This window comes from Lutra lutra, chromosome 18, assembly GCF_902655055.1.
Source record: "Lutra lutra chromosome 18, mLutLut1.2, whole genome shotgun sequence".
Classification (NCBI taxonomy): Eukaryota; Metazoa; Chordata; class Mammalia; order Carnivora; family Mustelidae; genus Lutra; species Lutra lutra.
Genome location: NC_062295.1, coordinates 24,546,647 through 24,574,462, shown reverse-complemented (window position 1 = coordinate 24,574,462; position 27,816 = coordinate 24,546,647). Strand labels below are relative to the sequence as shown.

At 36.6% G+C, this 27,816-nt stretch overlaps 1 protein-coding gene across 2 annotated transcripts in view; it reads left to right on the top strand.

Annotated features, from left to right (window-relative positions):
• SEPTIN14 (septin 14) overlaps positions 1 to 27,816 on the top strand; it is a 144,746-nt gene that overhangs the window by 107,608 nt on the left and 9,322 nt on the right. For both annotated transcript variants that reach the window (XM_047714576.1, XM_047714575.1), the window contains exons 7-9: positions 3,599 to 3,695; positions 5,045 to 5,213; positions 8,436 to 8,568. In XM_047714576.1, the coding sequence (XP_047570532.1) occupies positions 3,599 to 3,695; positions 5,045 to 5,213; positions 8,436 to 8,568 (399 nt within the window). The remainder of the gene's footprint in view (positions 1 to 3,598; positions 3,696 to 5,044; positions 5,214 to 8,435; positions 8,569 to 27,816) is intronic.

Sequence of the window (27,816 nt, the reverse complement as noted above, 5' to 3'; positions counted from 1 at the left end):
GAGATTCACTTCAGACCTAAAGACACAGGCAGATTAAAAATGGATTATCATATGGTTTCACTTATATGTGGAGCATAACAAATAGCATGGAGGACATGGGGAGATGGAGAGGAGAAGGGAGTTGAGGGAAATTGGAAGGGGAGGTGAACCGTGAGAGACTATGGACTCTGAAAAGCAATCTGAGGGTTTTGAAGGGGTGGGGGTGGGAGGTTAGGGGAACCAGGTGGTGGGTATTAGGGAGGGCACGTATTGCATGGAGCACTGGGTGTGGTGCAAAAACAATGAATACTGTTACGCTGAAAAGAAATAAAAAAAAATAAAAAAAATAAAAGTGGAGGCATGAAAAAACATTAAAATGTAAATGGAAATAAAGAAAACTAGAGTATAAGAAGCAAAACAGGAAAAACAATATGTAAATTCCTCAGAAAGTTAAAAAATAGAGCTACCCTATGATCTAGTAGTTGCACTATTTGGTATTTACCCTCCAAATTAAAAAAAAAAACAAAACACACACCACTAATTCAAAGGGATACATGCACCTCTATGTTTATAGCAGCATTATTTACAATAGCCAAATTATGGAAGCAGCCCATGTGTCCAGCAATAGATGAATGGATAAAGAAGATGTGGTTCATATGTACAGTGGAATATTATTCAGCCATAAGAAGAATGAAATCTTGCTATTTGCAATGACATGGATAGAGCTAGAGAGTATAATGCCAAGGGAAATAAGTTAGTCAGAAAAAGACAAATACCGTATGATTTCACTCATATGTGGAATTTTTTTTCCTTTGCTCATTTGTCTTGTTTCTTAGGGTTAGACAAATGAGCAAAGGAAAAAGATAGAGAAAGAAAGAGAGAGAGAAAGGAACAGACTCTTAACTGTTGATAAACTGATAGTTATCAGAGGAGAGATGGGTTGTGGGAATGGGTTAAATAGGTGATGGGGATTAGGGAGTGCATTGTGAAGAACACTGAGTGTTGTATGGAAGTGTTGAATCACTACGTTGTACACCTGAAACTAATATTACACTACTTGTTAACTAACTGAAATTTGAATAAAAACTTAAAAAAGAGTAAAACTATTTAAAAAGTCTACAGTATCTTTTTATATTTTATTATATTTTATTTTTTCACTGTTCCAAGATTCATTGTTTATGCACCACGTCCAGTAATGCATGCAATATGTGCCCTCCTTAATACCCACCACGGGCTCACCTAACTGCCCCCTCCAAAACCCTCAGTTTGTTTCTCATGGTTCGTGGTCCACAGTCTCTCATGGTTCTTCTTCCCCTCTGATTTCCCCCAACTCACTTCTCTCCTCCCAATGTCCTCCATGTTATTCCTTATGCTCAACAAGTAAGTGAAACCATATGATAATTGACTCTCTCTGCTTGACTTATTTCACTCAGCATAATCTCCAGTCCCATCCATGTTGATACAAAAGTTGGGTATCCATCCTTTCTGATGGAGGCATAATATTCCATTGTATATATGGACCATATCTTCTTTATCCATTCGTTTGTTGAAGGGCATCTCTTTCCATAGTTTGGCAACTGTGGCCATTGCTTCTATGAACAGTGGGGGAAGAGATGGCCCTTCTTTTCACTACATCTGGGGTAAATACCTAGCAATGCAATTTCAGGTCATAAGGTAGTTCTATTTTTAATTTCTTAAGAAATCTCCACACTGTTTTCCAAAGTGGCTGCACCAACTTGCATTCCCACAAACAGTATATGAGGGTTCCTCCTTCTCCACATCCTCTCCAACACTTGTTTACTGTCTTAAATTTTGGTCATTCTAACTGGTGTAAGGTGCTATCTCAATGTGGTTTTGATTTGAATCTCCCTGATGGCTAATGATGGTGAACATTTTTTCATGGGTTTGTTAGCCATTTGTATGCCTTCTTTGGAGAAGTGTCTGTTCATGTCTTCTGCCCATTTTTGGATGTGATTATCTGTTTATTTTGACTTATCTGTTTCTTTCTCTTATACCATGCACAAAGATAAACTCAAAATGGATAAAAGACCTCAATGTGAGGCAGGAATCTATCAAAATCCTAGAGGAGAACATAGGCGGTAACCTCTTTGACATCAGCCACAGCAACTTCTTTCAAGACATGTCTCCAATGACAAAGGAAACAAAAGCAAAAATGAACTTTTGGGACTTCATCAAGATCAAAAGCTTCTGCACAGCAAAGTAAATAGTCCAAAAAACAAAGAGGCAACCCACGGAATGGAAGAAGATATTCATAAATGACACTACAGACAAAAGGCTGATATCAAAGATCTATAACGAACTCCTCAAACTCAACACACACAAAACAGATAATCACGTCAAAAAATGGGGAGAAGACATGAACAGACATTTCAAAAAGAACATATACAAGTGGCTATCAGACATGCGAAAAATGTTCATCATCATTAGCCGTCATGGAGATTCAACTCAAAACCACATTGAGATATCACCTTACACCAGTTAGAATGGCAAAAATCAACAAGACAGTAAACAACAAGTTTGGAGGGGATGTGGAGAAAGGGGAACCCTCTTTCACTGTTGGTGGGAATGCAAGTTGCTGTAGCCACTTTGGAAAACAGTGTGTAGATTCCTTAAGAAGTTAAAAATAGAGCTTCCCTATGACCCTGCAATTGCACTGCTGGGTATTTACCCCAAAGATACAGATGTAGTGAAAAGAAGGGCCATCTCTACCCCAATGTTCACAAAATTTTTATTTATTCTTCTGTGTTATATTTTCTTTAGATTTTGTCTTAAAGATTTTGACCTTTCTAATTTTACCTCTAGGAATTCATAGGGAATACTTTTTTTAAACCAAAATTGATTAATAAATACTGTTAATTATTTAATACTCAACATGATGTTTAATGATTTTTATATTTAACATTTCTTGTATATCAACCCTTCTATTAAGTCAATCTATGTAATTCTGACAGATCATGAATTATTCTTGCATATTTCTGCCATCTTTACATATGGCTCAAAACCTTATTTTACCTATGGTTATTCTTCTTACTTTGCTTATCATTTCCCCCAATCTCCCTTTGGTTTCACATTAATTTTCAGATCCCTCTGACTCTCACTTCCTGGAGTGACCTTTTAATTTTATTTAGAATTCACTAGACATATATAGTATATTTATTAATATACTCTGTATATCCATTAACTAATTATTATAGTTTTTTCTTAATACTTTCCATTTTAACTTGTATACTGGACTTAAAAGTTGTTTACATATTATTTCCTCCACATACTTGTGTTTCATGGTAAGGATAATGTGGAAAAAATTGTGTCTAGTAAAAATATTTATTTGTATTTCCCACAGCAGAATCCCTTGCTTTAGGCTCTACTCAGTAGATACTTTAGGCTCTACTCAGTTGTGTGCATGGCTGGATGATAATGCTTGCAAAAATTAATTTGCATATATATACTACCAAGTCTTAAAATCCAAGACTGGGTAATGCCTTGTTTGAATAAACTTACTATGATATTCTTGTCTCTATTGATTTCCATAACAGGAAAAAATAACAGAGTAGGCCATATTGTTATAAGGGAACATAACTGAAATTGTTCTTACTTTTAGGGACAACTACCTTTTGCTGTAGTAGGGAGTATGGATGAAGTTAAAGTTGGAAAAAGAATGGTCAGAGGCCGTCAGTACCCTTGGGGAGTTTTACAAGGTAAATGTGATGAAAGTGAGCAGGTTTGCTCTGGAAAGTGTGTGTGTGTGTGTGTGTGTGTGTGTGTTCTCATAGTCTTAAAATATTATAACTTGAGTCAATATTGGTAGTTGTTGCTAAAGAATAAATGAAGGGTTACTCATGAAGAGCACAAATTCTTTTCCATTTAAGTGAATTCTTACTTTGACTATAATTTATTCTCATAGGAGTTTCCTAAGTGGTACTTTAGAAAAATATTCACAGATGTTTGTTAGAACCTCTTCATTTACCCCAATCTGACATATGCATGCTATCTCTCTATGCATACAGAATTACATTCAGAATGTTGGAAAGTGACATGAACAAAAGAACTTTGAACAACATTGAAACATAAATAACAGTGTTTAAAACCTGTTGCATAAATTAATTACTGCTTAATTTATAAAGCATTTTTGAGAGGTTACTAGACAAAAAGGATGGTAAACTATTTTTAAAGTAAAGAAAGGTAATTTACCTTTGGAAACATTATGCTTAAATATTTATTAGCTATCTAACATTGTGATGGTTGAAATAGTATAACAGGCAGTCATTTATTCTCTGGTTTATATAGTTGTAATACAAATTATTGGGGATTAGATTATCTCCACTTGTACTAAGTTTCCAAAATATTATTTTATTAATTGGTTTCTTAAAAATTAAATATATGAAACATACTTATAAACAATATATCTTAATGAATATTAAATTTGGTTGCAATATCATGCACAATAAAATATATATAATGCTCAGTAGTCTGGATATGACAAACACAGGAGAGAGCCATGTAAATTTGTTGATTGATTTTAAATATTGCTAATTTGGTTTCATGAATATGGGATATATATACTATTTGAGAACTAAATCATGCATAATTTTAATGCCCTCATGGTAACAGGATTTACATTAATGAAATTATTTACTTTAGTGAAATTATATAACAGTCTTTGTTAGGGCTCTGTGAAATACCTTGGGTGCAGTTTGTAAAATGCTAACAATCATTAACAAAAAACTACACTGTACACTAATTAACTACACCGTAACTAATTAACAAAAACTACACTGTACACTAATATGAACGTTAATTCAGTTCCTTATTTATTCATTGGCTAATAAATATAAAGCAAATGTCCTTATCCAAAAATAAACTCTGCCTATAATAGACATATACCATATAATCATAGTTACAGTTACAAAGAATTATATCTATTAATTATAAAAATCACTTAGCTGTTATTTTAAATGTGCTTTTCATGCATATGTTCACTCAGGAATACTTATTGGGTGTCAAGGATTGGTAATGGGTGGTGTTGTTTTCTTATTTTTCTGCCTAGTGGAAAATGAAAATCACTGTGATTTTGTCAAGCTCCGGGATATGCTTCTTTGTAAAAATATGGAAGACCTGAAAGAACAAACGCACATTCAGCATTATGAACGCTATAGGTGCTGCAAACTGAAGAAAATGGGCTTTACTGATGTGGGTCCAGACAACAAGCCACTTAGGTGAGTGGAGAAGATCTTGTCAGAACAAGCTAATGGGTAATTTAGAAATCCCTTACAACCATGAGATTCAATCATTTGGGAATGAGAATAACTGTACATTTCACATTCTGGGTCATCCTGAATTATATGTTTATTAATCATCACAGATGGATAGAGTTATTAGCAGCAATGTAATTCAAGGGACCACTTATATGCTCAAATATGAGTATTCACTATGAATATATGCTGAAATGTGTTTCCAAAAGAAAAATATTATTGTTTTCATTTTTGTATTTTATATGAAATAGATGTTCATGAAGGAGATTTTCAAAATTGGCAAAGATTAATAAAGATTGGCAAAGGATATTGAGAAGGATGGCAAAGGGCATTGAATGTTGGATGAAGGAAAGAGGAAAAGCAACAGTAATATTGTAGAAGTCAAATGAAAATAGTTTAAGAGCAGGTGTATTTAGTTATATTTAAGAGGAATAGGATTTGTACTGCAAAGGATGACAGTGTGGAATGAGCAGGTATATTGATTTTTTAGGTACTTTGAAGACAAACAAAATTGAACTGACTGTCTTTGAATTAAATTTTGAAAGATATATGACTTAATTTTTATACTTTTATTTTGGGAGAAGAGATGGACTTTTTAATAAAGATGTGCAAACCAGATTTTTTTCACTCAAAGTCAATTTTTAAAAATGAAGTATAGTTGATACCCAATATTACATTATTCTCAAGTGTACACATAATTATTTGAAAACTTTATACATTATGCTATGCTTACAAGTATAGCCACCATTTGTCACCATACAACACTATTATGATACCACTGACTATATTTCCTATGCTGTACCTTTCATCCCATGACTTTTTATACCATAACCAGAGGCCTGTACCTCCCACTCCCTTTCACCTATTTTTGTCAATCTCCCATTATCCTTCCCCTTGGCAATCACCAGTTTGTTTTCTGGATTCATTCTTTTGTTTCTCCTTTTCTTATTTGTTTATTTATTCATTTGTTTTGTTTTTTAGTTTCCACATATAAATGAAATTATATGGTATTTTTCTTTCTGTGTCTGACATTTCCCTTAACATAGTACCCTTAGGTCCATTCATGTCACAAATAGCAAGATTTTTTTTAAGGTTGAGTAATATTCTGTACACACACACACACACACACACACATACACACACCACATTTTATTTATCCATTCTCCTATTGATGGAAAATTAGTTTGCCTCCATATCTTGGCTATGGTAAATAATGCTGAAATAAACACAAAAATTCATATATTTCATCTATTTTTTAAAATTAATATTTCACTTTCTTTGGATAAATAACCAGTAGTGGAATTCCTGGAATGTATGGCATTTCTATTTTTAATTTTTTAAAAGATTTTATTTATTTATTTGACAGAGAGAGAGAGAGATCACAAGTAGGAGAGAAACAGACAGAGAGGGAGTGGGAAGCAGGCTCCCCTCTGAGCAGAGAGCCTGATGTGGGGCTCGATCCCAGGACCCTGGGATCATGACCTGAGCCGAAGGCAGAGGCTTTAACCCACTGAGCCACCCAGGTGCCCCTATTTTTAATTTTTAAAGGAACCTCCATACTTTTTTCCACAGTGGCTACACTAATTTACATTCTAGCCAACAGTGCATGAGGGTTCCTCTTTGCCACATCTTTACCAACATTTTAAAATTTTTGTCTTTTTGATTCTAACAATTCTGACAGTTGTAAGGTGATATCTCATTGTGATCTGATTTGCATCTCCCTAATGATAATAATGTTGAGCATTTTTTCATGTTTTCTGGCCATCAGTATATTTTCATTGGAAAAAAGTTTATTCATGTTCTTTGCCCATTTTTTATCAGTTTATTATTTTTTTAGTGTTGAGTCATATAAGTTCTTTATATATTTTGGTTATTAACCTTTTATCAGATATATCATTTGCAAATGATTTTTTCCCATCCATTAGGTTGCCTTTTTGTTTTGTTGATGGTTTCCTCCACTGTACAAAAACCTTTTATTTTGGTGTAGCCACAATAGTTTATGTTTGCTTTTGTTTCTTTTGCCTGAGGAGTCATAGCTAGAAAATGTTGGTAAAAAAATGTTAGCCAACATCCAGGAGATTACTGCTTATTTTTTCTCCTGGGACTTTTATGGTTTCAGGTTTCACATTTTGGTATTTAATTAATTTTGAGGTTCTTTTTGTGTATGGTATAAGAAACTGGTCCAGTTTCATGCTCTTGCATGTAGCTGTTCAGTTTTTCAGTACCAGCTATTGAAGGGACTATCTTTCCCCCATTGTATATTATTGCCTCTCTTGTCATATATTAATTGACCATATAAACCTGGGTCTGTTTTTGGGCTCTCTATAATGTTCCGTTTATCTATGTATCTGTTTTTGTGCTACTACCATATTATTTTGATTATTTTAGCAATGATGGTGATGATGATGATGCCTGGCTTTAATTAATTAATTAATTAATTAATTTATTTAAAAGATTTTATTTATTTGACAGACAGAGATCACAAGTAGGCAGAGAGGGAGACAGAGAGAAAGAGGAGGAAGCAGGCTCCCTGCTGAGCAGAGAGCCCGATGTGGGACTCGATCACAGGACTCTGGGATCATGACCTGAGCCGAAGGCAGAGGCTTTAACCCACTGAGCCACCCAGGCACCCCTGGCTTTATTTTTTTTTATTTTTAGAAGACTTTTAAAATTTATTTGTCAGTGAGTGAGAGACAGAGAGAGCAAAATTGGGGGGGGGTGATAGGCAGAGAGAGAAGCAGACTCCCTGCTGAGCAAGGAGTCCAATGTGGGACTCAGTCCCAGAACCCTAGGATCATGACCTGAGCCAAAGGCAGATGCTTAACTGACTGTCCCACCCAGGCATCCCTGCCCAGATTTATTTTAAATAAGAACCTTATAAAGTAGAGGTTTCCCCAAATTTTATTATCAAAAGATGTGAAGTAGTATGATATATTGAAAAATGATGATAACAAGAAATCACTAATACAACGTTTTAAACTTCTACTCCTCTTCAGACATACAGTCTATATATCCTTCAATACTAAAACTCACTTTTTTACATCTCGTGACATAAAAATTTCTATTTCTATACATGAAGAAAATGTTGGTAAATGTCCTTACATGGGACTTAACATACAATATATATTTTTACAGGTTTATTTATATTACCATTTTAATATGATAGTAATAAATTATTTTTTATAGTTTTCAGGAGATCTATGAAGCCAAAAGACAAAAGTTCTATGATCAATGTCAGAGGGAAGAAGAAGAACTGAAACAAAAGTTTATGCAGCGAGTAAAGGAGAAAGAAACAACATTTAAAGAATCTGAAAAAGAGGCAAGTATGCTAATCTGGTATAATTTGTATTCATTTTTAGGTGTATTAATCTCAGGTGTATTTTTTAGGTGTATTTGATGATTTTAGAGAATATTTTCTATTTTTCAAAAGATAGCTATTTACGATATGATTATCTGTTCTGTGTGTGTTGAGTTTGAGAAGTTCTTTATAGATCCTGGATATCAACCTTTTGTCTGCACTGTCATTTGCAAATATCTTCTCCCATTCCGTGGGTTGCCTCTTTGTTTTCTTGACTGTTTCCTTTGCTGAGCAGAAGCTGTTGATCTTGATGAAGTCCCAAAAGTTCATTTTCACTTTCGTTTCCTTTGCCTTTGGAGACAGATCTTGAAAGAAGTTGCTGTGGCTGATATCAAAGAGGTTACTGCCTATGTTCTCCTCTAGGATTCTGATGGATTCCTGCCTCACGTTGAGGTCTTTTATCCATCTTGAGTTTATCTTTGTGTACGCTGTAAGAGAATGATCGTGTTTCATTCTTCCACATATAGCTGTCCAGTTTTCCCAGCACCATTTATTGAAGAGACTGTCTTTTCAAAAAATGGGCAGAAGACGTGAACAGACACCTCTCCAATGAAGACATACAAATGGCTATCAGACACATGAAGAAATGTTCATCATCACTAGCCATCAGGGAGATTCAAATTAAAACCACATTGAGATACCACCTTACACCAGTTAGAATGGCCAAAATTAGCAAGACAGAAAACAACGTGCGTTGGAGAGGATGTGGAGAAAGGGGAACCCTCTTACACTGTTGGTGGGAATGCAAGTTCATGCAGCCACTTTGGAGCACAGTGTGGAGATTCCTCAAGAAATTAAAAATAGAGCTTCCCTATGACCCTGCAATTGCACTACCGGGTATTTACCCCAAAGATACAGATGTAGTGAAAAGAAGGGCCATCTGACCCCAATGTTTATAGCAGCAATGGCCACGGTCGCCAAACTGTGGAAAGAACCAAGATGCCCTTCAACGGACGAATGCATAAGGAAGATGTGGTCCATATACACTATGGAGTATTATGCCTCCATCAGAAAGGATGAATACCCAACTTTTGTAGTAACATGGATGGGACTGGAAGAGATTATGCTGAGTGAAATAAGTCAAGCAGAGAGAGTCAATTATCATATGATTTCACTTATTTGTGGAGCATAACAAATAGCATGGAGGACATGGGGAGATGGAGAGAAGGGAGTTGAGGGAAATTGGAAGGGGAGGTGAACCATGAGAGACTATGGACTCTGAGAAACAATCTGAGGGTTTTGAAGGGGTGGGGGGTGGGAGGTTGGGGGAGCCAGGTGGTGGGTATTAAGGAGGGCAGGTATTGGATGGAGTACTGGGTGTGGTGCAAAAACAATGAATACTGTTATGCTGAAAAGAAATTTAAAAAAAGATAGCTATTTATGTTATAGGTTTGAATACAAGCTTTAAAAATTAGAATCAGCAATTTTATTTTATTCTAGAATATCTAATTCTCTTTTTTAAAAAATGAAAACAATTTTGTATGACCTATTTACCTTTATTTTATCTTATAATTTGAATTTTCAAGAATAAATTTTAATTTATAGCAAATTCAAGCTACTGACTTCCGTGAAGAGTCATTACTCTCTAACAGTGCTACTGCATTAGAAAATTTTCTTCCCTTTTATAAGTAAGTGGATAAATATTCACTAACATAAGACCTCAAGAACTTTTAGTTGATGAATCATGTGAGTTTCATTTCATTTCTTTATGTTTCCAAAGAAATTAAAAAAAGACTACTTATATAATTTTGATTATTTGCACCAATGCCTTTTTAACAAAAATATATTTGGAATCAAAAATATCATTCTCTCAAGTGAATGTGGTTTTAACTTAAGAATTTAGTTTAGAGCAGAAATAGGTAAATTGAACTTTTTCAATAGAAGCAAGATAGTGACTAGGTGCTGTATACCAGATGTCTCAATCATGGTTAATTGAACTATAAGTAATAAAAATTCTGTTATCTTAAAGATAAAGGTAAAATTTAGAAGTATTCAAGGGTTTCCTATGGAATCTAAGAACAGACAGTATAGCTGGATCTTAGGATAACTTAAACCCAGAGTACAAAGTGACCAAAAACCAAATCAATAATTTAAATCCTCTGTTTTTTCCCCTACCTTATTTGTGTACATCTGTTTTTCTCCAGTTCTTCAGTTATATCTTCCCTCAAGAAAAACCATACAAAAATTGGTTGTGCAAACTGAGGAGTTGGCAAAATTCTTTTTTTTTTTTTAATTTTTTTATTTTTTTCAGCATAACAGTATTCATTATTTTTGCACCACACCCAGTGCTCCATGCAATCCGTGCCCTCTACAATACCCACCACCTGGTGCCCCCAACCTCCCACCCCTCACCCCTTCAAAATTCTCAGATCGTTTTTCAGAGTCCATAGTCTCTCATGGTTCACCTCCCCTTCCAATTTCCCTCAACTCCCTTCTCCTCTCCATCTCCCCTTGTCCTCCATGCTATTTGTTATGCTCCACAAATAAGTGAAACCATATGATAATTGACTCTCTCTGCTTGACTTATTTCACTCAGCATAATCTCTTCCAGTCCCGTCCATGTTGCTACAAAACTTGGGGATTCATCCTTTCTTTCTTTTTTTTTTTTCTTTTTTTTTTCCAGCTTTATAAACATATATTTTTATCCCCAGGGGTACAGGTCTGCGAATCGCCAGGTTTACACACTTCACAACACTCACCATAGCACATACCCTCCCCGATATCCATAACCCCACCCCCTCTCCCAACCCCCTCCCCCCATCAACCCTCAGTTTGTTTTGTGAGATTAAGAGTCACTTATGGTTTGTCTCCCTTCCAATCCCATCTTGTTTCATTTACTCTTCTCCTACCCCCTCGACCCCCCATGTTGCATCTCCTCTCCCTCATATCAGGGAGATCATATGATAGTTGTCTTTCTCCGATTGACTTATTTCGCTAAGCATGATACCCTCTAGTTCCATCCACATCGTCGCAAATGGCAAGATTTCATTTCTTTTGATGGCTGCATAGTAATCCATTGTGTATATATACCACATCTTCTTTATCCATTCGTCTGTAGATGGACATCTAGGTTCTTTCCATAGTTTGGCTATTGTAGACATTGCTGCTATAAACATTCAGGTGCACGTGCCCCTTCGGATCACTATGTTTGTATCTTTAGGGTAAATACCCAGCAGTGCAATTGCAGGGTCATAGGGTAGTTCTATTTTCAACATTTTGAGGAACCTCCATGCTGTTTTCCAGAGTGGTTGCACCAGCTTGCATTCCCACCAACAGTGTAGGAGGGTTCCCCTTTCTCTGCATCCTCGCCAGCATCTGTCATTTCCTGACTTGTTAATTTTAGCCATTCTGACTGGTGGGAGGTGATATCTCATGGTGGTTTTGATTTGTATTTCCCTGATGCCGAGTGATATGGAGCACTTTTTCATGTGTCTGTTGGCCATCTGGATGTCTTCTTTGCAGAAATGTCTGTTCATGTCCTCTGCCCATTTCTTGATTGGATTATTTGTTCTTTGGGTGTTGAGTTTGCTAAGTTCTTTATAGATTTTGGACACTAGCCCTTTATCTGATATGTCATTTGCAAATATCTTCTCCCATTCTGTCAGTTGTCTTTTGGTTTTTTTAACTGTTTCCTTTGCTGTGCAAAAGCTTTTGATCTTGATAAAATCCCAAAAGTTCATTTTTGCCCTTGCTTCCCTTGCCTTTGGTGATGTTCCTAGGAAGATGTTGCTGCGGCTGACGTCGAAGAGGTTGCTGCCTGTGTTCTCCTCGAGGATTTTGATGGATTCCTTTCTCACATTGAGATCCTTCATCCATTTTGAGTCTATTTTCGTGTGTGGTGTAAGGAAATGATCCAATGTCATTTTTCTGCATGTGGCTGTCCAATTTTCCCAACACCATTTATTGAAGAGGCTGTCTTTGTTCCATTGGACATTCTTTCCTGCTTTGTCGAAGATGAGTTGACCATAGAGTTGAGGGTCCATTTCTGGGCTCTCTATTCTGTTCCATTGATCTATGTGTCTGTTTTTGTGCCAGTACCATGCTGTCTTGATGATGACAGCTTTGTAATAGAGCTTGAAGTCCGGAATTGTGATGCCACCAACTTTGGCTTTCTTTTTCAATATTCCTTTGGCTATTCGAGGTCTTTTCTGGTTCCATATAAATTTTAGGATTATTTGTTCCATTTCTTTGAAAAAAATGGATGGTACTTTGATAGGAATTGCATTAAATGTGTAGATTGCTTTAGGTAGCATAGACATTTTCACAATATTTATTCTTCCAATCCAGGAGCATGGAACATTTTTCCATTTCTTTGTGTCTTCCTCAATTTCTTTCATGAGTACTTTATAGTTTTCTGAGTATAGATTCTTAGTCTCTTTGGTTAGGTTTATTCCTAGGTATCTTATAGTTTTGGGTGCAATTGTAAATGGGATGGACTCCTTAATTTCTCTTTCTTCTGTCTTGTTGTTGGTGTAGAGAAATGCAACTGATTTCTGTGCATTGATTTTATATCCTGACACGTTACTGAATTCCTGTACAAGTTCTAGCAGTTTTGGAGTGGAGTCTTTTGGGTTTTCCACATAGAGTATCATATCATCTGCGAAGAGTGATAGTTTGACTTCTTCTTTGCCGATTTGGATGCCTTTAATTTCCTTTTGTTGTCTGATTGCTGAGGCTAGGACTTCTAGTACTATGTTGAATAGCAGTGGTGATAACGGACATCCCTGCCGTGTTCCTGACCTTAGCGGAAAAGCTTTCAGTTTTTCTCCATTGAGAATGATATTTGCGGTGGGTTTTTCATAGATGGCTTTGATAATATTGAGGTATGTGCCGTCTATCCCTACACTTTGAAGAGTTTTGATCAGGAAGGGATGCTGTACTTTGTCAAATGCTTTTTCAGCATCTATGGAGAGTATCATATGGTTCTTGTTCTTTCTTTTATTAATGTGTTGTATCACATTGATTGATTTGCGGATGTTGAACCAACCTTGTAGTCCTGGAATAAATCCCACTTGGTCGTGGTGAATAATCCTTTTAATGTACTGTTGAATCCTATTGGCTAGTATTTTGGCGAGAATTTTTGCATCTGTGTTCATCAAGGATATTGGTCTGTAGTTCTCTTTTTTGTTGGGATCCTTGTCTGGTTTTGGGATCAAGGTGATGCTGGCCTCATAAAATGAGTTTGGAAGTTTTCCTTCTATTGCTATTTTTTGGAACAGTTTCAGGAGAATAGGAATTAGTTCTTCTTTAAATGTTTGGTAGAATTCCCCCGGGAAGCCGTCTGGCCCTGGGCTTTTGTTTGTTTGGAGATTTTTGATGACTGTTTCAATCTCCTTACTGGTTATGGGTCGGTTCAGGCTTTCTATTTCTTCCTGGTTCAGTTGTGGTAGTTTATATGTCTCTAGGAATGCATCCATTTCTTCCAGATTGTCAAATTTGTTGGCGTAGAGTTGCTCATAGTATGTTCTTATAATTGTCTGTATTTCTTTGGTGTTCGTTGTGATCTCTCCTCTTTCATTCATGATTTTATTTATTTGGGTCCTCTCTCTTTTCTTTTTGATAAGTCTGGCCAGGGGTTTATCAATCTTATTAATTCTTTCAAAGAACCAGCTCCTAGTTTCGTTGATTTGTTCTATTGTTTTTTTTGGTTTCTATTTCATTGATTTCTGCTCTGATCTTTATGATTTCTCTTCTCCTGCTGGGTTTAGGGTTTCTTTCTTGTTCTTTCTCCAGCTCCTTGAGGTGTAGGGTTAGGTTGTGTACCTGAGACCTTTCTTGTTTCTTGAGAAAGGCTTGTACCGCTATATATTTTCCTCTCAGGACTGCCTTTGTTGTGTCCCACAGATTCTGAACTGTTGTGTTTTCATTATCATTTGTTTCCATAAATTTTTTCAATTCTTCTTTGATTTCCTGGTTGACCCATTCATTCTTTAGAAGGATGCTGTTTAGTCTCCATGTATTTGGGTTCTTTCCAAATTTCCTCTTGTTATTGAGTTCTAGCTTTAGAGCATTGTGGTCTGAAAATATGCAGGGAATGATCCCAATCTTTTGATACCGGTTGAGACTTGATTTAGGACCAAGAATGTGATCTATTCTGGAGAATGTTCCATGTGCATTAGAGAAGAATGTGTATTCTGTTGCTTTGGGATGAAATGTTCTGAATATATCTGTGATGTCCATCTGGTCCAGTGTGTCATTTAAGGCCTTTATTCCTTGTTGATCTTTTGCTTGGATGATCTGTCCATTTCAGTGAGGGGAGTGTTAAAATCCCCTACTATTATTGTATTATTGTCGATGTGTTTCTTTGATTTTGTTATTAATTGGTTTATATAGTTGGCTGCTCCCACGTTAGGGGCATAGATATTTAAAATTGTTAGATCTTCTTGTTGGACAGTTCCTTTGAGTATGATATAGTGTCCTTCCTCATCTCTTATTATAGTCTTTGGCTTAAAATCTAATTGATCTGATATAAGGATTGCCACTCCTGCTTTCTTCTGATGTCCATTAGCATGGTAAATTCTTTTCCACCCCCTCACTTTAAACCTGGAGGTGTCTTCGGGTGTAAGATGAGTTTCTTCTAGGCAACATATAGATGGTTTTTGTTTTTTTATCCATTCTGATACCCTGTGTCTTTTGATTGGGGCATTTAGCCCATTAACATTCAGGGTAAGTATTGAGAGATATGAATTTAGTGCCATTGTATTGCCTGTAAGGTGACTGTTATTGTATATTGTCTCTGTTTCTTTCTGATCTACTACTTTGAGGGTCTCTCTTTGCTTAGAGGACCCCTTTCAATATTTCCTGTAGAGCTGGTTTGGTATTTGCAAATTCTTTCAGTTTTTGTTTGTCCTGGAAGCTTTTAATCTCTCCGTCTATTTTCAATGATAGCCTAGCTGGATATAGTATTCTTGGCTGCATGTTTTTCTCATTTAGTACTCTGAATATATCATGCCAGCTCTTTCTGGCCTGCCAGGTCTCTGTGGATAAGTCTGCTGCCAATCTAATATTTTTACCATTGTACATTACAGACTTCTTTTCCCGGGCTGCTTTCAGGATCTTTTCTTTGTCACTAAGCCTTGTCAATTTTACTATTAGGTGACGGGGTGTAGACCTATTCTTATTGATTTTGAGGGGGGTTCTCTGAACCTCCTGAATTTTGATGCTTGTTCCCTTTGCCATATTGGGGAAATTCTCTCCAATAATTCTCTCCAATATACCTTCTGCTCCCCTCTCTGTTTCCTCTTCTTCTGGAATCCCAATTATTCTAATGTTGTTTCGTTTTATGGTGTCACTTATCTCTCGAATTCTCCCCTCGTGGTCCAGTAGCTGTTTGTCCCTCTTTTGCTCACCTTCTTTATTCTCTGTCATTTGGTCTTCTATATCGCTAATTCTTTCTTCTGCCTCATTTATCCTAGCAGTGAGAGCCTCCATTTTTGATTGCACTTCATTAATAGCTTTTTTGATTTCAACTTGGTTAGATGTTAGTTCTTTTATTTCTCCAGAAAGGGCTTTTATATCTCCCGAGAGGGTTGCTTTAATATCTTCCATGCCTTTTTCAAGCCCGGCTAGAACCTTGAGAATCGTCATTCTGAACTCTATATCTGACATATTACCAATGTCTGTATTGATTAGGTCCCTAGCCTTTGGTACTGCCTCTTGTTCTTTTTTTTGTTGTGAATTTTTCCGCCTTGTCATTTTGTCCAGATAAGAGTTTATGAAGGAGGAAGTAAAATACTAAAAGGGTGGCAACAACCCCAGGAAAATATGCTTTAGCCAAATCAGAAGAGATCCCGAATTGTGAGGGGGGAGAAAGGCGATAAAAAGGGGTTCAGAAAGAAAGAAAAAAAAACTATTAAAAAAAAGAAAGCCAATAAAGAAAAAATATAAAAAGAGGAAAAAATATATATATATTAGATAAACTATTTAAAAAACGTTAAAAAAAGAAAACGGTAAAAGTTAAAAAAATTTAGCAGAAGAAGAGAAAAAGAAAAAAAAATTGAAAAAGAAAAAAAAGTTAAATTAACTGCAAGGCTAAAAAATCATGGGGAGAAAGCCATGAGTTCCGTGCTTTGCTTTCTTCTCCTCTGGAATTCCGCCGTTCTCCTTGGTAGGTGAACTTGGTCCTGGCTGGGTTTCCCGTAGATCTTCTGGTGGAGGTACCTTCCCTCACATCGCAGAGGCTGCACTTCAAGGCTTCAGCGCAGCTTCTGAAGGTGCAGACGCTGGAACCCCAAAAGCCTTCCTCTGCAGCAGGTTCCCTGGTCTTTCTGGCCTTCGGGTTAAATCTCCCTTTGCCGGCCACAGCGATGGCAGTGGCAGAGGGCCGCCAAGGAGGAGCTGCCAGGGCTGCTGCGCTCAGAGCCGGCAGCCCAGAGCGGACCCAGAGTTGGCAAAATTCTTAACAGAGATTAATGAATGGCTATAGGAAAAAATTCTGACAGAAATAAAATGACCAGGACTGTAAAAGCATCCATACAGAACAAAGTGACAGGTAGCAGGCCCACTAGGCTTTCTCCAGAAAAGGCACAACTTAATCACTGAAAACCGAATAAGCAGACAGAAACTAGGATTAGCTGACATGGGAAGTGGAGGCTCACAGAGATAAAATAAGCTTTTAAGCACATCTAGCAGATATATTAGAATTCAAAATTACAACTTTATAATTTTAAATACTTAAAAATTGATAAGTTTGTACATCTACCACATTACTAGAGATTAGTTCAGCTTTCTTTTCATTTTTAAAATCTTTTTAATTTTAATTTCAGTTAGTTGACATACAGTGTTATATTAGTTTCAAGTATACAATATAGTGATTCAACACTTCCATATGCCATGCTGGGCTCATCATGACAACTACAGCCCTTAATTTCCATCAGTCCTTTCCCTCTGGTAACCATCAGTTTGCTCTCCATAATTAAGAGTCTCTTTCTTTCTTTCTTTCTTTCTTTCTTTCTTTCTTTCTTTCTTTTGTTAGTTAACACAGAGTGCAATACTGGTTTCTGGATTCAGTTATTTGTTACTTACATAAAACATCCAGAATTCATTACAAGTGCTCTCTTTAATAGCCATCACCCATCTGGCCTAACTCCCAACCGCCTCCCTCTATTAACCTTCAGTTTGTTCTCTATCATTAAAAGTCATTTATGACTTGTTTCCCTCACTCCCTCCCCCCCCCATATGTTCATATGATTTCTTTCTTAGATTGCACATATGAGAGAGATCATATAGTACTGGTCTTTTTCTGAGTTAATTATTTCACTTAGCATAATACATCCTTGCTCTATCCATGTTGTTGCTAATGGCAAGATTTCATTCTTTTTGATGGCTGAGTAGTACTGTATTGTATATACATACCACTTCTTCTTTATCCACTCATCAATGGATGGACATTTGGGCTATCTCTGATTTTGGCTATTGTTAAATATTCTACTACAAACATCAGGGTATATGTAACCCTTTGAGACTATATTTCATGTCCTTTGGGTAAATGCCTAGGTAGTGCAATTGCTGTAGGGTAGTTACAATTTTTTCTTTTTGAGAAACCTCCATACTGTTTTCCAGAGTGGCTGCACCAGTTTGCATTTCCACCAGCAGTACAAGAAGTTTCCCCTCTCTCTGCATCCTCACCAGCACCTCTTGTTTCCTGTGTTGTTAATTTTCGTCATTCTCACAATTATGAGGTGATACCTCATTGTAGTTTTGATTTTTTTTCCTGATGCTGAGTGATGTTGAGCATCTTTTCATATGTCTGTTGGCCATCCCATATGTTTTCTTTGGAAAAATGTCTATTCATGTCTTTTGCACATTTTATAACTGGATTATTTGTGCTTTTGGGGGGGGAGGTGTTGAGTTTTATAAGTTGGTCGCTTATTTTGGATACTAACACTTTATTAGATAAGTCATTGGCAAATATCTTCTCCTATTCTGTCAGTTGCCTTTTAGTCTTGTTATTTCTTCACTGTATGAAGCTTTTTATCTTGCTAAGTGCAAATATTTTGCTTTTGTTTCCCTGGCCTCAAGAGACATAACTAGAAATAAGTTGCTATGGCTGATGTCAGAGGTTACTGTCTGCATTCTTCACTAGGATTTTAATGGTTTTCTATGTCATACTGAGATTTTTCATCCATTTTTAATTTATTTTTGTGTATGGTGTAAGAAAGTGGTCAAGTTTTACTATTTTTTTATGTTGCCATTAAATTTTTCCATTGTTGTTATATTTAGTCATTCTGAATGGTGTGAGATAGTATCTCACTGTGGTTTTGATTTGTATTTCTCTCTCTGTCTCCCTCTTTTTAGGTTTGAGGAATTATTTTTATGTTCAGTTAGCCAACATGTAGTACATCATTAGTTTTTTTTTTTTTAAAGATTTATTTATTTATTTGACAGAGAGAAATCACAAGTAGGCAGAGAAGCAGGCAGAGAGAGAGAGGAGGAAGCAGGCTCCCCGCTGAGCAGAAAGCCCGATGTGGGGCTCGAACCCAGGACCTGGGATCATGACCTGAGCCGAAGGCAGCGGCTTAACCCACTGAGCCACCCAGGCGCCCCCACATCATTAGTTTTTGATGTAGTATTCGACTCATTAGTCACATATAAAATCCAGTGCTCATCACAACACATGCCCTCCTTAGTACACATCACCAGGCTACCCCATCCTCCCACACTCTCCCTTCTGCAACACTCAGTTTATTTCCTGGAGTCCAGAGTCTCTCATGGTTTGTCTCCCTCTCTGATTTCTTCCCATTCAGTTTTCCCTCCCTTCCCCTGTGGTCCTCCACACTATTCCTTATGTTCACCTATGAGTGAAACCATATGATTATTGTCTTTCTCTGCTTGACCTATTTCAGCTAACATAATCCTTTTCAGTTCCATCCATGTCCATGCAAATGGTGAGTACTTATCCTTTCTAATGGCTGAGTAGTATTCCATTGTATATATGCGCCACATCTTCTTTATCCTTTTTTCTTTTGAACGGCATGTCAGTTCATTCCACAGTTGGGCTATTGTGAACATTGCTGCTATGGACATTGGGGTGCATATGGCCCCTATTTCCTACATCTGTATCTTTGGGGTTACTACCTAGTAGTGCAGTTGCTGGGTCATAGGATAGCTCTATTGTTAATGTCTTGAGGAACCTCTACACTGTTTTTCAGAGTGGGTATAACAGCTTACATCCACACCAACAGTGCAAGAGGGTTTCCATTTCTCCACAACCTTGCCAAAACTTGTTTTCTGTCATGTTAATTTTTGTGATTCTAACTGCTATAAGATGGTATCTCATTGTGTTTTTGATTTGTATTTTCCTGATGGCTAATGATGTTGAACATTTTTTCATGCGTCAGTTAGTCATTTGTATATCTTCTTTGCAGAAGTGTTTCTTTATGTCTTCTGCCCATTTCTTGATGGGATTATTTCTTTTGTAAGTGTTGAGTTTGAGAAGTTCTTTATAGATCTTGGATATCAGCCCTTTATCTGAAATGTCATTTACAAATATCTTCTCCCATTCAGTGGATTGCCTCTTAGTTTTGTTGACTGTTCCTCTGCTGTGCAAAAGCTTTTGATCTTGATGAAGTCCTAAATGTTCATTTTTGCTTTTCTTTCCCTTATCTTTAGAGACATGTCTTGAAAGAAGTTGTTGTATCCAGTGTCAAGGAGGTTACTGCCTATCTTCTCCTCTAGGATTTTGATGGATTTCTGTCTCACATTGAGGTCTTTCATTCATTTTCAGTTTATCTTTGTGTATGTTGTAAGAGAATGGTCTAGTTTCATTCTTTTGCATATGGCTGTTCAGTTTTCCTAGTACCATTTATTGAAGAGACTGTCTTTTTTCCATTGGTTATTTTTTCTTTCTTTCTTTGTCCAAGATTACTTGACCATAGAGTTCAGGGTCCATTACTGGGCTCTCTCTTCTGTTCCATTGATCTACATGTCTGTTTTTGTGCCACTGCCATGCTGTCTTGATGATTGCAGCTTTCTAATATAGCTTGAAGTGAGGCATTGTGATGCCCCCAGCTTTGGTTTTCTTTTCCAATAATCCCTGGCAATTCAGGGTCTTTTCTGGTTCCATACAAATTTTAGGGTTGTTTATTCCAGCTCTGTGAAAAATGCTAATGGTATTTTGATAGTGATCACATTGAATGTATAGATTGATTTGGGTAGCATAGACATTTTAACAATGTTTATTCTTCCAATTCATGAGCATGGAATGTTTTTCCATCTTTTTGTGTCTTCTTCAGTTTCTTTCATAAGTGTTCTGTAGTTTCTAGGGTACAGATCCTTTATATCTTTGGTTAGGTTTATTCCTAGGTATATTATGGTTTTGGTGGTATTGTAAAAGGGATCGATTTTTTAATTTCTCCTTCTTCAGTTACATTGTTAGTGTATAGAAATGCAGCGGGTTTCTGTACATTGATTTTGTATCCTGTCACATTGCTGAATTGCTCTATGAGTTCTAATAATTTGGGGATGGAGTCTTTTGGATTTTCCACATTAAGTATCATGTCATCTGCAAAGAGAGAGACTTTGACTTCTTCTTTGTCAATTTGAATAAATTTTGTTGTTTTTGTTGTTGTTGTTGTCTGATTGCTGTTGCTTGGACTTCTAGTACTATGTTGAACAATAGTGGTGAGAGTGAGCATCCTTGTCATGTTCTTCATCTTAAGGGAAAGGCTCTCAGCATTTCCCCATTGAGAATGATATTTACTGTGGGTTTTCCATAGAGGGATTTTATGAAGTTGAGGAATGTTCCCTCTATCCCTATTCTCTGAAGAGTTTTAATCAGGAATGGATGCTATATTTTTGTCAAATGTTTTTTTGCATCAACTGAGAAGACCATGTGGTTCTTCTCTTTTATCTCATTTATGTATTTTATCACATGGATTGATTTTCTAATGTTGAACAACCCTTGCATCCCAGGGATAAATCCCACCTTGTTGTGATGGATAAATCCTTTTAATGTGCTATTGGGTCTTATTAGTGAGTATCTTGTTGAAAATCTTGGCATCCATATTTACCAGGGATATTGTTCTGAAATTATCATTTTTGATGGGATCATTGCCTGGTTTGGGGATCAAGGTAATACTGGCTTCATAGAAAGCCAGTTTTCCTTCTGTTTCTATTTTTGAAACAGTTTCAGGAGATAGGTATTATTTCTTCTTTGAATATTTGGTAGAATTTTCCAGGCAATCCATCAGGTCCTGGATTCTTGTTTTGGGGGAGATTTTTGATCACTGCTTCAATCTCATTGCTGGTTATTGGCCTATTCAGGTTGTTTATTTCTTCTTGTTTCAGTCATGGAATTTTATAGGTTTCCAGGAATGTATCAATTTCTAGATTGATTAACTTACTGATGTATAGCTGTTGATAATAATTTCTGATGATTGTTTCTATTTCCTCAGTGTTAGTCATGATCTCCCCCTTTTATCCATAATTTTATTATTTTGGGTCCTTTGTTTTTTCTTTTGGATAAGCTTGGCTATTGGTTTATTGATCTTATTCTTTAAAAGAAGCAGTTTCTAGTTTCATTAATGTGTTCTACTGTATCTCTGGTTCCTAATTCATTGATCTCTGCTCTAATCTTATTTCTCTTCTCATGCGTGGGGTAGGTCTAATTTGTTGTTGATTCCTTCATAGTGTAAATATAGTATGTGCGTTTGGGATTTCTTTTTTTTGATTGAGGCTTGGATGGCTATGTGTTTCCATCTTAGGACCTCCTTTGCCATGTCCCATAGGTTTTGGACTGATGTGTCTTCATTCTCATTAGTTTCCATTAATTGATTAAGTTCATCTTTGATTTCCTGGTTGACCTAAACATTCTTGAGCAGGCTGTTTTTTAGGTTCTAAGTGTTTGAATTTCTTCCAAACCTTTTCTTGTGGTTGAGTTCCAGTTTCAAAGCATTGTGGTCTGAGAATAAGCAGGGAAAAATCTCAGTTTTTTGGTATTGGCTGAACCCTGATTTGTGACCCAGTATGTGGTCTATTCTGGAGAAAGTTCCATGTGCACTTGAGAAGAATGAGTATTCTTTTGTTTTAGGGTGGCATGTTCTGTATGTTTATATGAGGTCCATCTGGTCCAATGTGTCATTCAAAGCTTTTGTTTCTATGTTGATTTTCTGCTTAGTTGATCTGTCCATTGCTGAGAGTGGAGTGTTAAGGTCACCTACAATTAATGTATTCTTGTATTAATGTATTTGTGAGTTTTATGATTACATGATTGGGGGTTGATCTGCCTTCATTGATCTTGGGGCATATCCTCTCTGCCTTTAGGACAGGATTGCTTTATTGCCCAGATTAGAGAAATTCTTAGCTAGAATTTGCTCAACTATATCATCTAGTCCTCTCTCTCTCTCTCCCCCCCCCACTCAGGGATCCCAATAATTCTGACATTGGAACATTTCATGGCATCTTTTATTTCTCTAATTCTGTTTTCAAGGATTCTAAGTTGTTTGTTCCAGGCCTCCTCCTGCTCCTTCTTTTCTATTAGTTTGTGTTCAAGATCACTAATTCGTTCTTCTACTTCATTTACCCTAACTATTAGAGAATTTAGATTAGATTGTATCTTATTGATAGCATTTTAAAATTCTGCCACATCTTCTCTCACTTCTGCCCTTAACAAATCTATGTTGCCATTAATACTTTTCTCCAGCCTGACTATTGTCTTCCTAGCTGCTACCCTAAGGTCTATTTCTGATATCTTGCTTACATCCATATCCATCAGATATGCTGGAGATACCATTGTCTCTGGGTTTTTTCTTTGTTGGAAATTCCTCCTTTTTATCATTCTATGGAGTTGTGGTTGAGGGCTGTATAGGTGAAAATATCAACCACCCTTCAGGCAACGGGCACCCTGGGAAGTTTTGGAGTAATCAGAAGTCACGACCAAAAAAAAAAGAAAGAAAAAGAGATCTAGCCAAAATGAGCCCCAAGAGTAAGATTTATAAAGTACAAAAACATAACAAACAAACAAAAGTCCAAGAAAAGAAAAAGGAAAAAAACCAAACAGAACAAACAAAACCCCCAGACCAAATGAACCCCAGAGTAAGATTTATAAAGTATGGAAACAAAAGGAAACAGAGAAACAAAAAGACCAACAAAAGAAAAAAAATCCAAAATAAAAAGGTGGAGGGATGGTTATAATCCCTTGGTGTGGGTGAGTAAGTGTATTTCAGTTCTTCCTGGGTGTATCTTGTTATCTTTGTTAGAGAACACAACTTTTCAGAGATACAGGGAAATTAAAGCTGGTGTATATATAAAGGTAATATTGAATAGGAAAAAAAAGCTTATATCTATCTATCTATATATATATAAAAGAAAGAAAAAGAAAGGAAAAAGTCTATGTATGAAAAAGTTCAAGTTAAAAAGTTACTATGTAATATGTTGTATTAAACATCCATAGTCTCTCATGGTTCATCTCCCCCACCAATTTCCCTCAACTCCCTTCTCCTCTCCATCTCCCCATGTCCTCCATGTTATTTCTTATGCTCCACAAACAAGCAAAACCCTATGATAATTGACTCTCTCTGCTTGACTTATTTCACTTAGCATAATCTTTTCCAGTCCCACCCATGTTGATACAAAAGTTGAGTATTCATCCTTTCTGATGGAGGCATAACACTCTATAGTATATATGGACTGTATCTTCTTTATCCATTCATCCATTGAAGGGCATCTTGGTTCTTTCCAGTTTGGCAACTGTGGCCCTTGCTGCTATGAACACTGGGGTACAGATAGCCCTTCTTTTCACTACATCTGTATCTTTGGGGCAAATACCCAATAGTGCAATTGAAGCGTCATAGGGAAACTCTATTTTTAATTTCTTAAGGAATCTCCACACTGTTTTCCAAAGTGGCTGCACCAACTTGCATTCCCACCAACAGTGTAAGAGGGTTCCACTTTCTCCACATCCTCTCCAACACACGTTTTTTTACTGTCTTGTTAATTTTTGCCATTCTAACTGGTATAAGGTCATATATCAATGTGGTTTTGATTTGAATTTCCCTGATGGCTAGTGATGATGAACATTTTCTCATGGGTCTGGTAGACATTTGTATGTCTTCTTTGGAGAAGTGTCTGTTCATGTCTTTTGCCCATTTTTTTGGTTGTTGTTGTTGTGATTATCTGTTTTGTGTGTGTTGAGTTTGAGGAGTTCTTTATAGATCTTGATTATCAACCCTTTGTCTGTAGTGTCAATTGCAAATATCTTCTCCCTTTCTGTGGGTTGCCTCTTTGTTTTTTGGACTGTTTCCTTTGCTGTGCAGAAGCTTTTGATCTTGATGAAGTCCCAAAAGTTCATTTTCACTTTTGTTTCCTTTGCCTTTGGTGACATATCTTGAAAGAAGTTGCTGTGCCTATATTCTCCTCTAGGATTTGGATGGATTCCTGCCTCACATTGAGGTCTTTTATCCATTTTGAGTTTATCTTTGTGTATGGTATAAGAGAATGGTCAAGTTTCATTCTTCTATATATAGCTGTCCAATTTTTCCAGCACCATTTATTGAAGAGACTGTCTTTTTTACTGAATATTTTTTCCTGCTTTGTCAAAGATTATTTTACCACTGAGTTGTGGGTCCATATCTGGGATCTCTACTCTCTTCCACTGGTCTATGTGCCTGTTTTTGTGCCAGTACCATGCTGTCTTGGTGATCCCAGCTTTGTAATAAAGCTTGAAATCAGGCAACGTGATGCCCCCAGTTTTGTTTTTTCTCTTTCAACATTTCCTTAGAAATTCGTGGTCTCCTCTGGTTCCATACAAATTTTAGGATTGTTTGTTCTAGCTCTTTAAAAAATGTTGGTGGAATTTTGATCGGCATGGCATTGAAAGTATTGATTGCTCTAGGCAGCATAGACATTTTAACAATGTTTATTCTTCTGATCAATGAGCATGGAATTGTCTTCCATCAGTTTGTGTCTTCAGTTTCTTTCATGAGTGTTCTGTAGTTCCTTGAGTACAGATCCTTTACCTCTTTGGTTAGGTTTATTCCCAGGTATCTTATGGTTCTTGGTGCTATAGTAAATGGGATCAATTCTCTAATTTCCCTTTCTGTGTTTTCATTGTTAGTGTATAAGAAAGCAACTGATTTCTGTACATTGATTTTGTATCTTGCCACATTACTGAATTGCTGTATGAGTTCTATAGTTATGGGGGTAGAGTCTTTTGGGTTTTCCATATAAAGTATCATGTCATCTGTGAAGAGAGTTTGACTTCTTCTTTGCCAAATTGAATACCTTTTATTTCTTTTTGTTGTCCGATTGCTGTTGCTAGGACTTCTAGTTCTATGTTGAACCACAGTGGTGAGAGTGAACATCCTTGTCGTGTTCCTGATCTCAAAGGGAAGACTGTCAGCTTTTCCCCATTGAGAATGATATTCTCTGTGGGTTTTTCATAGATAGATTTTACAAAGTTGAGGAATGTTCCCTCTATCCCTATACTCTGAAGTGTTTTAATCAGGAATGGATGCTGTATTTTGTCAAATGCTTTTTCTGCATCAATTGAGACGACCATGTGGTTCTTATCTCTTCTCTTATTGGTTTGCTCTATCACATCAATTGATTTGAGAATGTTGAACCACCCTTGCATCCCAGGGATAAATCCCACCTGGTCATGGTGGATAATGTTTTTAATGTAGTGTTGGAGCCTATTAGCTAGGATCTTGTTGAGAATCTTGGCATTCAAATTCATCAGGGATATTGGTCTGAAATTTTCCTTTTTGATGGAGTCTTTGCTTGGTTTGGGGTCAGGGTAATGTTGGCTTCATAGATCGAGTCTGCAAATTTTCCTTCTGTTTCTATTTTTTTAAACAGCTTCAGAAGAATGGGTATTATTTCTTCTTTTAATGTTTGTTAGACTTCCCCAGAGAATCTGTCAGGTCCTGGGCTCTTATTTTTTGAGAGGTTTTTATCACTGCTTCAATCTCGTTATTAGATATTAGTCTATTCAGGTTGTCAATTTCTTCCTGTTTCAGTCTTGGAAGTTTATAAGTTTCCAGGTGTGCATCCATTTCTCCTAGGTTGCTTAACTTGTTGACATATAACTGTTGATAATAATTTCCTTGGTGTTTCCTTGGTGTTAGTCATGATCTCTGCCCTTTCATTCATAATTTTATTAATCTGGACCCTCTCTCTTTTCTTTTGGATTACTTTGGCCAGTGGTTTATTGATCTTATTGATTCTTTCAAAGAACAGATTCTAGTTTTGTTGTTGTGTTCTACTGTATCTCTAGTGTCTATCTCATTGATCTCTGCTCTAATCTTGATTATTCCCTTCTTATGTGTGGGGTTGGCTTATTTTGTTGTTAATTTTCCAGTTCTTTAAGGTGTAAAGAGAACTGGTGTATTCTGGATTTTTCAGTTTTTTTGAGTGAGGCTTGGATGGCTGTGTATTTCTCCCTTAGGACTGCCTTTGCCATATCCCGTAGGTTTTGGACCAATATGTCTTCAATCTCATTGGTTTCCATGAATTGTTGAAGTTCCTCTTTGATTTTCTGGTTGATCCAGACATTCTTAAGCAGGGTGGTCTTTAGCTTCCAAGTGTTTGAATTCCTTCCAAACTTTTTCTTGTGGTTGAATTCCAGTTTCAAAGCATTTTGGTCTAAGAATGTGCAGGGAATAATCTCAATCTTTTGGTATCAGTTGAGCCCTGATTTGTGACCCAGTATGTGGTCTATTCTGGACAAGCTCCTTGTACACTCAAGAAGAATGAGTATTCTGTTGTTTTAGGGTGGCATGTTCTGTATATATCTATGAAGTCCATCTGGTCTAATGTGTCATTCAAAGCTGTTTCTTTATTGATTTTCAGCTTGGATGATCTGTTACCAAAAGCGGTATGTTAAGATCCCCTACTATTAATGTATTCATATCAATATGACTCTTTATTTTGATTAACAGTTGGCTTAAGTAGTTGGCTGCTCCCATGTTGGGAGCATTATATTTACAATTGTTAGATCTTCTCTGTGAATAGACCCTTTAAAGATGATGTAGTGTCCTTCTGTATCTCTGACTACAGTCTCTAGTTTAAAATCAGGTTTATTTGATATGAGAATCGCTACCCCAGCTTTCTTTTGAGGCCTGTTGGTATGAAAGATGCTTCTCCATCCCTTCACTTTTAGTCTGGATGTATCTTTACGTTCCAAAGGGGTCTCTTGTAGATAGCATATGGGTGAGTCTTTTCATTTTATCCAATCTGCAACCCTGTGCCATTTTATGGGAGCATCTAGGC